Source organism: Lissotriton helveticus, chromosome 1_1, assembly GCF_964261635.1.
Source record: "Lissotriton helveticus chromosome 1_1, aLisHel1.1, whole genome shotgun sequence".
Lineage (NCBI taxonomy): Eukaryota > Metazoa > Chordata > Amphibia > Caudata > Salamandridae > Lissotriton > Lissotriton helveticus.
Window position 1 is genome coordinate 741,792,337 of NC_136057.1, and position 8,834 is coordinate 741,801,170.

At 47.9% G+C, this 8,834-nt stretch overlaps 1 protein-coding gene across 1 annotated transcript; it reads right to left on the reverse strand.

The window, feature by feature from the left end:
* Window positions 1-2,637: 2,637 nt before the first annotated feature.
* LOC144770692 (uncharacterized) lies at window positions 2,638-8,633 on the reverse strand. Its single transcript, XM_078655420.1, has 2 exons — window positions 6,182-8,633; window positions 2,638-3,412 (listed from the first exon to the last, which is right to left on the reverse strand). The coding sequence occupies exons 1-2, from the start codon at window positions 7,679-7,681 to the stop codon at window positions 3,143-3,145; spliced, it is 1,770 nt and encodes a 589-aa protein (XP_078511546.1). The 5' UTR covers window positions 7,682-8,633; the 3' UTR covers window positions 2,638-3,142.
* Window positions 8,634-8,834: the final 201 nt, after the last annotated feature.

Consider the following 8,834-nt stretch of genomic DNA (forward strand, 5'->3'; position numbering starts at 1 on the left):
AGCACTGACCCTGAAAAGTAATTCTAAGTGTACTTACCAGTAACTTGTATGTCCTTCCATAGGAATCCATTGTGTGGTTTTCACCAGAAAAGTTTCTAAGTGTTGATTTTTTGAAACGTACAAATATTCCTCTAAAATCAGCCGAACTACGAATTCCTATTTACTCCCCTTTTATCAGGAGAGAACCCAGTGCTGCATCTTTTAGCCCAGCACTGACCCTGAAAAGTAATTTTTAGCGTACTTACCAGTGTACAAAAATTCCTATAAAATCAGAAGAACTACGAATTCCGATTTACTCACCTGTTATCAGGAGTGACCTCAGTGCTGCTTCTTTGAGCCCAGTAGTGATCCTGAGAAGCAACTCTAACAGTACTTACCAGTAACTTGTATTTCCTTCCATAGGAATCCGATGTGTGGTTTTCACCAGAAAAGTTTCTGTCTATTTTCACAAACTAAAAATATTCCTTAAAAAATTGCCTGTATGACTTAAATGCATTCTTTTGACTGTTTACAGGAGATGCAGCCGTGCTGGATCCAGGATCCACCACTGAGTAAGAAAAATTAACGTTAACACTACTTACCTAATAAGTGAATTTCCTCCCATAGGATAACATTGGTGATTCTATGTGAAAAAGTTTCTGTCAACTTTTAAAATACAATAATATTCCTTAAAAATCACTACTGTAACCAAAATGTTTTTACTCAACTGTTTACAGGAGATGTCCCAGAATTGAATCTAGGATCTAGTCTTGTGGTTAGAAAAGTAATCTTTCTTAAATACCGAATTGGTATGATTCGGTATTTAAGAATAGGTAAATAGTATTTACCTACATCTGGCCCAAAATATCTAAAAATAAATAGTTTAAACAAATGTAGTAAATCAGTATAAAAAAATAAATATAAGAATTAATACATTTAAAAATTGCCATTTACAAACCCTTTGAAATTCACTGAAAAAACCATAGGTTTCAGACATGTTATAGTTAGGAATTAGCATTTAAAAAACCTTTGAAATTCACTGAAAAAAACATAGGTTTTTGGGGTGTCATAGTTAGTTGGACATTTCACTCGTACCAAACCATTGAAATTCCCCCGTTATAGTTAGTTGTACTAACTGTAACTCGCGCGCCCGCAATCCACTGCTAATGATGTCAGATATTACATAATTCATGACATGGTCAGTGACATCTCTGATGACATCACTGATGACATCTCAAATGACATCACTGATGACATCACTGATGACATCACTGTTGACATCATCCACGTGACAATCTGATACATCTTATCATACACTAGTATAACCTTTCAACACTCATTATAAAATATTAAGTACCATATTTGAAACCATTGACACACCAATACAAGTTTTTAAAAACCCAATCAGTGATTCCTACATCTAAACACACATCTAAACACTTACCTATAGATTCACTCATACATTCTAACAAAGATCAATAGAACACTATTAAATATTCTTATACACCTGCATCAACATTACACACCAGCACACATTCTATTCACTTATGCAGTCATTCTACTCACTTATGCAAACAGTTGATCATACTTATATTTATTAAGCTACACACTTACACAAACACCACTTTATTTATTGATATAGATAGTAACTCATACTTAGTATGTTATAAAATCACTATTACAAGTATACAGTTATCCATACGTCATTCATACAATCACTGAGTCTTATGTATAGTTATTTATCTACAACAACTGTCACATACACTGTTTTTTATATTTCCAGTTTCTTGGACATGTATCATTGAGGAATATATTTACTCATCACCACTAAGTGCCACGGAGCTGTATTGCTGAGTGTTGTAAAAAGGGGCGTGGCCTATGAATACCTCTCTGCAACGCAGCTCCCTGGTGCATACTGGAGGTACCTGGTGGGCTAGCTGGCCCCCAGGGGACCGCAGCATTGAAGAGGAATTAATTCCGCAACTTAAAACGTGCCACAGGGCGTGTTTGCACACATGTCACGGCAGGCCCTCCCCCTTCCTTCACCATTGTACAAATATTCCTCTAAAATCAGTCGAACTACGAATTCCGATTTACTCACCTGTTATCAGGAGAGAACTCAGTGCTGCATCTTTTAGCCCAGCACTGACCCTGAAAAGTAATTCTAAGTGTACTTACCAGTAACTTGTATGTCCTTCCATAGGAATCCATTGTGTGGTTTTCACCAGAAAAGTTTCTAAGTGTTGATTTTTTGAAATGTACAAATATTCCTCTAAAATCAGCCGAACTACGAATTTCTATTTACTCCCCTTTTATCAGGAGAGAACCCAGTGCTGCATCTTTTAGCCCAGCACTGACCCTGAAAAGTAATTTTAAGCGTACTTACCAGTGTACAAAAATTCCTATAAAATCAGAAGAACTACGAATTCCGATTTACTCACCTGTTATCAGGAGTGACCTCAGTGCTGCTTCTTTGAGCCCAGTAGTGATCCTGAGAAGCAACTCTAACAGTACTTACCAGTAACTTGTATTTCCTTCCATAGGAATCCGATGTGTGGTTTTCACCAGAAAAGTTTCTGTCTATTTTCACAAACTAAAAATATTCCTGTGTGCGTGGGGGTGTGGCGGACCGGAATACCAAGCGCGGAGGCCGTATATAGTGGGCAATGTTTGATTTATTTCCGTATGGTTGCTCAAAACAGGGTGATTAGCAAGAGTCAATGATCCAGAAATGAAAGGCACGGCTCCGCGGGAGGGGTCCAGGTCCGGTACCGATGTCAGCGGGCTCTCCGGGTCTTCTACTCTTGGGGATGTCCTCGGAGGTACCGGGAGAAAACAAAGAAAAGAAAGGAGCCGTTAGTCCTGCCGGACTTCTCTCGTCAAATCCCTGTTACCGGCACCGGGAAGTGTGAGGGGTAAGAAGACGAAAGTGAGGAGGGGTCGGAAGGGTCAGGATAGGGACGGACACAAGCAGGGTATCGAGAAGCAGTAGGGGTGTAGGGTGGTGGGACGTGAGGATTAAAGGGTTTATTTACAAAGTGGAGGAGTGCTTTACAAATTTTACACAGTGCTCCGAGTGACGACGTGAGCCTAAAGGGTAGTTCAAATATACAGAAAGGAATTATTTACACTGCACCTAATGTGCTATCAGAGGGGTTCCGTGTCACTCACCCGCTCCGCCGCAACTCTCCAAGTTGAGTTGCGGCCGCTCCCCAGCAACCTCCGGTGGACTCCACCAATCTTCGGACCAGTCTTCTTCCTCTTCGGTCGCCGTCTCCTTCGCCTCTCCGGTCGGGGTCTCCTGCCACAAGCTCAATCCGACGTCGGACTGTTTCCTGGTTCCGGCATTTCTAGTGTCCCGGTCACGTGAGGGGGAGGTACTTCCGGGGTCAGGTGGTAGTGCTTCCGTGTTTCCGCCGTTCCGGATTGGGTCCTGGAACAGAGGACAGAGGGTTGGACATTTGGTGGGTTGGGTTGCTACTATGGACGCTCTGGCCGGATTCTCTGTCGTACGGGAAGGACTGCAATACCGTGGTGTGTGACGGGTAGGTGGGGCCGCCGTATCACATCCCCTTCCCCTAGCTGTCTTTCTAGTACGGGTTTGGGCCATGGGATAACGGGAGAGAAAATCGGCATTGCCCTGTTCAGTCCCCTTACGGTGCAATGTCCGAAATCTGTATGGTTGCAGAGCTAAGAACCACCGGAGGACCCGGTCGTTATGTCCTTTATTACGGGCCATCCACTCCAGAGGGGCGTGGTCAGTATAGATGACAAACTCTCTCCCTTCCAGATAATACCTTAAACTTTCCACCGCCCATTTAATGGCCAATGCTTCCTTCTCTACCACAGCATAATTGGTTTCGCGGGGATACAGTTTACGACTCAGGTATAAAATGGGGTTCTCGTTCCCTTTTTCGTCTTTCTGTGACAGGACCGCCCCTAAACCCTGGTCCGAGGCGTCTGTCTGTAGGAGGAAGGTCCGTGAATAATCCGGACTGACCAATACCGGTTTGGAGGTTAATGCTGCTTTGAGTCGAGAAAAAGCTAACAGTAGGACAGGGTTGGGATTCTTTAGGAGGGTTTCTGTTTTTGTGGATTTCCTTAGGAGATCGGTGAGGGGAGCTGCAGTCTGGGAAAAATTGGGTATGAACCTGCGGTAATAACCCAAAAGGCCTAGGAATGCCCGGAGGTCTTTTCGAGACTGGGGGAATGGAACGGATTGAACGGCCTCTACCTTCTTGGCCTGTGGACGTATCATTCCCTCTCCTAAGAGGTAGCCCAAGTACTTCACCGAAGTAGCTGCTAGCGTGGTTTTTGCAGGATTAATGGTGAACCCAAAAGAGCCCAGGGTCCCGACGACTTTGCTGAGGTGATCGAGGTGTTCCGCCCAACTATTGCTATAGATAACAATATCGTCGAGGTAGGCCCCGGCATACTCTGAGTGCGGCCTTAACACTTGGTTCATAGCCCTTTGGAAGGTGGCGGGTGCCCCGTGTAACCCGAAAGGTAATACTGTGAATTGGAATAAGCCGTCTGGGGTAGAAAAGGCAGTTTTCTTTCGGTCTTGGACTCTTAGGGGGATCTGCCAGTAGCCCTTGCAGAGATCTAACGTGGATATGTATCAGGCCTTCCCTATGCTCTCGACCATCTCATCGACCCGTGGAAGGGGATAAGTGTCGAAGGTAGATATTTTATTAACCTCCCTGAAATCTATGCAAAACCTCACGGACCCGTCAGGTTTAGGCACTAGAACTATGGGGGAATTCCATTCACTGACAGAAGGCTCAATGATCCCCATACCCAACATTAGTTCGGTTTCTTGTCTGATCACGTTTCTACGGGCCTCAGGGACCCGGTAGGGTCGAAGCCGTACAATCTTACCCGGCTCTGTGTGTATGCTGTGTTCTGTGATGGTCGTGTGACCTGGCGAGGAGGAAAACACTCTCTGTAGGGGTTGTAGGGTTTCTCGGAGACTCTGTCTCTGTTCTCCGGTCATCTCTGGGTCAAAGCATGACTCAAATAAGAGAGGGGTTAGAATGTCGCTGGTGGATAGGACGGGTCGGGGTCCTTCCCATTTTTTAAGAAGATTGACATGGTACACCTGTGTGGTGCCTCGAACAGGGTCGAGCTCTACTTCGTAAGTGACCGGGGTCACTTGGCGAAGAATCGCATAGGGTCCTTGCCACTGCCCTAACAGTTTGTGGTCTGATGAGGGTCTCATCAGAAGTACTAGATCCCCATTGTTAAAGGAGCGAGGTTTGGTACCCTTATCATATTGCCGTTTCTGGCTAGCTTGTGCGTTTTCCATATTCTGGCGGACAATGTCACGCAGCTGGGCGAGATGTGTTTTTAGATTTTCGACATATTCTGGCAGGGGTCGGGTTCTGTCAGGTTCGGCCTCCCATGCTTCTTGGGCCATGTCAAGAAGGGTGCGGGGTGGTCGACCATACAGCAACTCATATGGAGAATATCCGGTGCTGCTCTGAGGTTTGCATCGAATGGCAAACAAGGCCAACGGCAACATCTCCTCCCACCGCTTTGCCTCTAAGGCCAACATTTTCTTCAGTGTTAACTTCAGGGTGGCATTGTATCGCTCTACCAACCCATCTGTCTGGGGGTGGTAGGCGGAAGTGCGGATCTGTTTTATGCCGAGGTTTGAACAGACTTGTTTCATTAGGGACGAGACGAACGGAGTGCCTTGATCCGTGAGGATCTCCCTGGGAAACCCTACTCGTGAGAATATGGAGATGAGGGCTTTAGCTATGGTCTGTGTTGTAGGTTGGCGTAAGGGCACTGCCTCAGGGAAGCGAGTGGCGTAGTCCACCAGAACTAGGGCATAACGACAGCCACTGCGGGAGGGTAGTAAGGGGCCTATGATGTCCATTCCGACCCGGGTGAAGGGGATATCAATGAGGGGTAGAGGGAGCAAGGGAGCCCTGGGAGGTCGATATCTACTGTTTTTCTGACAGACTGGGCACTCTCTACAATATTGTCTGACCTCCTGATGTACTCCTGGCCAATAAAATTTCTCCAGGATGGACAGACTGGTTTTTTCGTCGCTGAAGTGACCCCCTAGGAGATGGCTGTGTGCAAGGAAGAGCACCTTCTCTCTAAAGGGTCCGGGAATCAATAGCTGAGGTGGTTGGTTTGGGTTCCCTTTTCTATAGAGTAGTCCGTTCTTTGTAAAGAAATAGGGACATACGTGAAGGGGGTCTTCCTGATCTAGGGCCTTTCCCCAGGCCTCTTGTAGGACAGGATCTTCTTGTTGCGATGCCCGGAATTCTCTATCTGTTTGCCATGGATGGACATCGGGAACCACCGGGTAGGCGGTGGTGTGGTTTCGCTTTTCTTGCCTCTTCTGATTACGGGATTTCCGGGCTTTGGTCGGATCTTCCGCCAGCGGTTGTTCCCCGGAAAAGGGTGCTTCTCCCCACCATTGGTTCAGGGAGTCTGTAGTATCCTGTACCAGCTTAGGGAGACCAGCATAATCACTCCCTAGGATCACTTGCTCAGGAAGGTTCGGTATCAGACCTACAGTGAGTTCAGTCCCGGGATCAGCTGGGTGCCGTACTCGCACCTGGGTGGTAGGGTATTTTTTTGTGTCTCCGTGTACGCATTGGATGGCGACGGTTCCTGTAGGTGGTCTTGGTGGGGTCGGTAGGTCCTGGGGCCGTAGAACGCTCTGGCGACAGCCCGTGTCAGCCAAAGCTAGGAGTGGATGTCCGTCTACATACACGGGACAACGGAACGGTGGGGGTTTTCCCCCGGGTGTTGCACACACATAGTTCTGTACCAAGCCTATCTCCATGGGTTCGTCTTTCTGTGGACATACACGTGCTATATGTCCATAGCCACCGCAGTTGTAACACTGTGGACCCGGATTGGGTGGTCTGTATATGAGCGGTGGTGGCAGCAGGGAAGGTGGCTCCGTTTTCCTTGGAGGGGGGGGTCGCTGGGGTCTGACTGCATTGATATGCGCTCGGTGGGGATGGTCATCTCTGCCCCTGGATGTTTCTTGGGCTCGACTGTAAGCACTCGCGATCTCCACAGCGCTGTCGAGGGTGAGTCGTGCATGTTGTCGCACCCATTTTTGGGTGGCCGGATGTAGGGATGCCAGGAATTGCTCGAGATATATTTTTGCTAGGATGTCGTCCTTAGTGGAGTTGTCGGGACGTAACCATCGATTGGCGAGATCTTTAATCCGGAAGGATAGAGCCCTGGGGGTTTCTTGGGGCCCTTCCTTGGCTTGGCGTAATTTCACTCTATAGGTCTCGTCATCAATGCCCAACCTTTCCAAGATACACTTCTTGATGTCATCATAGGGTGTGTTGCCTTGTATGTTGGCTTGCTGATACGCCGCTTGGAGGTCTCCGGTTAGTAGCGGGCCCAAATATTGCCCCCATCGATCGGCTGGCCAGGAGGCGGCCTGTGCGAGTCTTTCAAAGTTCGTAAAAAAGTAGTCCGGGTCGTCGCCAGGTACATACTTTTGCAAGATTACTGAGGGGAGGGAGGTTATGGGTCGTTGTTGTTGTTGGCCGAGGACGTCCGTTAATTTACCCATGGCCTGATCGTGAGCATCCCCTTGACCCTTGAGGACGTCATGCAGTTGCCCCCGGTCTTCCTCAGCAGTTTTCAAAAACTTCTCCATTAGTTTTCCCAACATCTCTTGGGACTCGGCCATTTTCTGTACGACGGCCTCCATGCCTCCGGATCCCACTTCTGACACCAACTGTGTGCGTGGGGGTGTGGCGGACCGGAATACCAAGCGCGGAGGCCGTATATAGTGGGCAATGTTTGATTTATTTCCGTATGGTTGCTCAAAACAGGGTGATTAGCAAGAGTCAATGATCCAGAAATGAAAGGCACGGCTCCGCGGGAGGGGTCCAGGTCCGGTACCGATGTCAGCGGGCTCTCCGGGTCTTCTACTCTTGGGGATGTCCTCGGAGGTACCGGGAGAAAACAAAGAAAAGAAAGGAGCCGTTAGTCCTGCCGGACTTCTCTCGTCAAATCCCTGTTACCGGCACCGGGAAGTGTGAGGGGTAAGAAGACGAAAGTGAGGAGGGGTCGGAAGGGTCAGGATAGGGACGGACACAAGCAGGGTATCGAGAAGCAGTAGGGGTGTAGGGTGGTGGGACGTGAGGATTAAAGGGTTTATTTACAAAGTGGAGGAGTGCTTTACAAATTTTACACAGTGCTCCGAGTGACGACGTGAGCCTAAAGGGTAGTTCAAATATACAGAAAGGAATTATTTACACTGCACCTAATGTGCTATCAGAGGGGTTCCGTGTCACTCACCCGCTCCGCCGCAACTCTCCAAGTTGAGTTGCGGCCGCTCCCCAGCAACCTCCGGTGGACTCCACCAATCTTCGGACCAGTCTTCTTCCTCTTCGGTCGCCGTCTCCTTCGCCTCTCCGGTCGGGGTCTCCTGCCACAAGCTCAATCCGACGTCGGACTGTTTCCTGGTTCCGGCATTTCTAGTGTCCCGGTCACGTGAGGGGGAGGTACTTCCGGGGTCAGGTGGTAGTGCTTCCGTGTTTCCGCCGTTCCGGATTGGGTCCTGGAACAGAGGACAGAGGGTTGGACATTTGGTGGGTTGGGTTGCTACTATGGACGCTCTGGCCGGATTCTCTGTCGTACGGGAAGGACTGCAATACCGTGGTGTGTGACGGGTAGGTGGGGCCGCCGTATCACAATTCCTTAAAAAATTGCCTGTATGACTTAAATGCATTCTTTTGACTGTTTACAGGAGATGCAGCCGTGCTGGATCCAGGATCCACCACTGAGTAAGAAAAATTAACGTTAACACTACTTACCTAATAAGTGAATTTCCTCCCATAGGATAACATTGGTGATTC

What these genes read in the sequence shown, in the direction of transcription:
- LOC144770692 (XM_078655420.1), bottom strand. Translation starts at nt 7,681, where the DNA reads ATGGAGGCCGTCGTACAGAAAATGGCCGAGTCCCAAGAGATGTTGGGA. An exon ending in ATCAGGAAGACCCCCTTCAC is followed by an intron (nt 3,413 to 6,181) that starts GTATGTCCCTAT and finishes CCTCTGTTCCAG; the next exon opens with GACCCAATCCGGAACGGCGG.